The sequence below is a fragment of the Fopius arisanus genome, unplaced genomic scaffold, assembly GCF_000806365.1.
Source record: "Fopius arisanus strain USDA-PBARC FA_bdor unplaced genomic scaffold, ASM80636v1 scaffold00101, whole genome shotgun sequence".
In the NCBI taxonomy this organism is placed as follows: domain Eukaryota; kingdom Metazoa; phylum Arthropoda; class Insecta; order Hymenoptera; family Braconidae; genus Fopius; species Fopius arisanus.
Window position 1 is genome coordinate 388341 of NW_011887840.1, and position 2044 is coordinate 390384.

General features: G+C 40.9%; 1 protein-coding gene across 1 annotated transcript; it reads right to left on the reverse strand.

Annotated features, from left to right (window-relative positions):
* Positions 1-209: 209 nt before the first annotated feature.
* On the reverse strand, positions 210-1001 carry LOC105271099 (uncharacterized protein F54H12.2-like). Its single transcript, XM_011312433.1, has one exon. It carries the CDS (start codon positions 999-1001, stop codon positions 210-212), a length of 792 nt encoding a protein of 263 aa, XP_011310735.1.
* Between the last annotated feature and the right edge of the window lie 1043 nt (positions 1002-2044).

Below are 2044 nucleotides of genomic sequence, written 5' to 3' on the forward strand. Positions count from 1 at the left end.
AAATATGTTTCAATACAGAATACGCAGGGTATAACAGGCCAAAACCCTAGCAGGAAAAGCGCTAGAGCAATTAAATGTGTTTTATTATTTGCGATATTTATAATTTTGGTTACAATTTCTGCCCCACAATGGGGGCATGTTGTTTGTATTGGGTTGGGGCCATAGTCGTCCATGGCTGCCTTCTTTCGGTGAATCCAGGACAAAACAATTTAGCTATTGTAATCGACAATTATCTGTCTCGTGGAATCGATTTCCAAGATATTATCGTACTCAGCATATAGAACACAATTCAAATTTGTTGTCGTAGCTTCATCAAAGTGCACCTCAATTCTGAGACTACCCGTTTCCACAAGATTCCAATGAGTAGCACAATTTGCTGATAAATCCGGAGTTAAGGCAAACGCAAAAAGACAATAATCATTTGAATAATCCGATCGAGAAATATCTATTCCATGATCACTAAAATGAATACCAGTTCCATTAAATAACGTGCTATAGCTTTCCGCCTCCATGTGAGAGCCGCCGGCAAAATTGGGTTGTAATGGACGCCCTGGGACTTGCATGCCATCCACGTACATACTTAGAAAATTAATTCCCCAATTTTTAAAGTCATAAGGGTTTCGAGTCTTATCACCATTGAATGAAGCATTATCAACAAAGCCGAGAATAACACGTTTTGATAATTGTCCAAGAATAGCATTATCGATAGTCTCTCCACTTGTCCCACGATGAAGAACAAAGGATTTCACCTCCACACGCGTCAATGGATGCTTTGCTGTCGTTTTGGCCAAAGTCTTGGCATGTGCAAGCAGAACACCAGGGCTTAGTGTTGCTCTTCTCACTATCAAAGAGGCTTCACTAATTGCTATTTTATAATGTTTACTGGTTCTATCAATCAAACAGAATGTATCTTTAGACCACACTAGACGCAAACGCACATGAACACCGTACAATAGAAATTTATCTTGATTAAACACATCACAGTGGATGTGACCAATCATTTCTACAACTTTTCCACCCTTTGTCATTCTCCATCGTTTCTCTATTCCCTGATTATAAACCTTTCTCTTTGTTGCTGTATCTTCTACCCCTCCTACAGGATAATCCATGCACCCCGCAGTGTCTTTTGCCTATAGTATGTTCTCTAAATGACTGTGTTTTGCATCCTAGCCATAATTTAATAATGTTTCAATGTACGCTCGATATGGATAGGCAGTATTCGGTGGGGATACTAATTTTTGATTGAAAGCAACATCGATTTGACTAAAGAGTGAATGTAATAAATTATGGACAGGGCCCATAGAATCGTTTACAACACCATCATTTGCCACAATTTTTACCCTAACTTTGAGCATAGTATGAAGTAAATCAATGTACTCGTCTCCATGCCCCGGTATAATGAATTCAATCGGTGAGCCATCGGTGATGGACGCGACAGGGTTGTATACGGTCCAATGAGATTGTTCGATACTCGTTTGTGTTGGCGGGATTGTGAATAAGTCGAGTTCAGATTTTGCGCACTCGGACGAGTGTAAATGCAGAAACGACATTTTTACTTTTTATCAAAAATATCGTGTACGGTACGCTTTTTAGTTTTCTTCTTTTTTACTGTTTTCCTTTTACGCGTAGAATTGTTTTTCCTGCTGCGGAGGGGGCGCGATGTTTTGTCTCTACGGCGCTTCAGACGTTTATGAGTCCGACGTCGTTTTGGCGATCTTTTATATCCTGATCCTGACATGAATTTCTCTAATTTATCAGTAGCCTTTCGTTTCAAGTTTATTCCAGATTCGGTCAGGCGCTTCTTCAATGATTCTTTCAGTTGTATCTGTCGTGAAGCGACGTCGCCCAACACATTGGCACTAGCACTTAATGCCTCTTTTCCAACCGCACGGGCTGCGCTGCCCAAAAATGGCAGTATACGGCAGAATAAGTCCCGTAAGAGAGCACCGATTCCGTGTCCTTTTTGATAAGGAGCTCCGACGTAGATCCGTCCAAATCGGTTGTATCTTTCAGCAGCATCAGCCCCTGCCTGTGTTTCGTAATA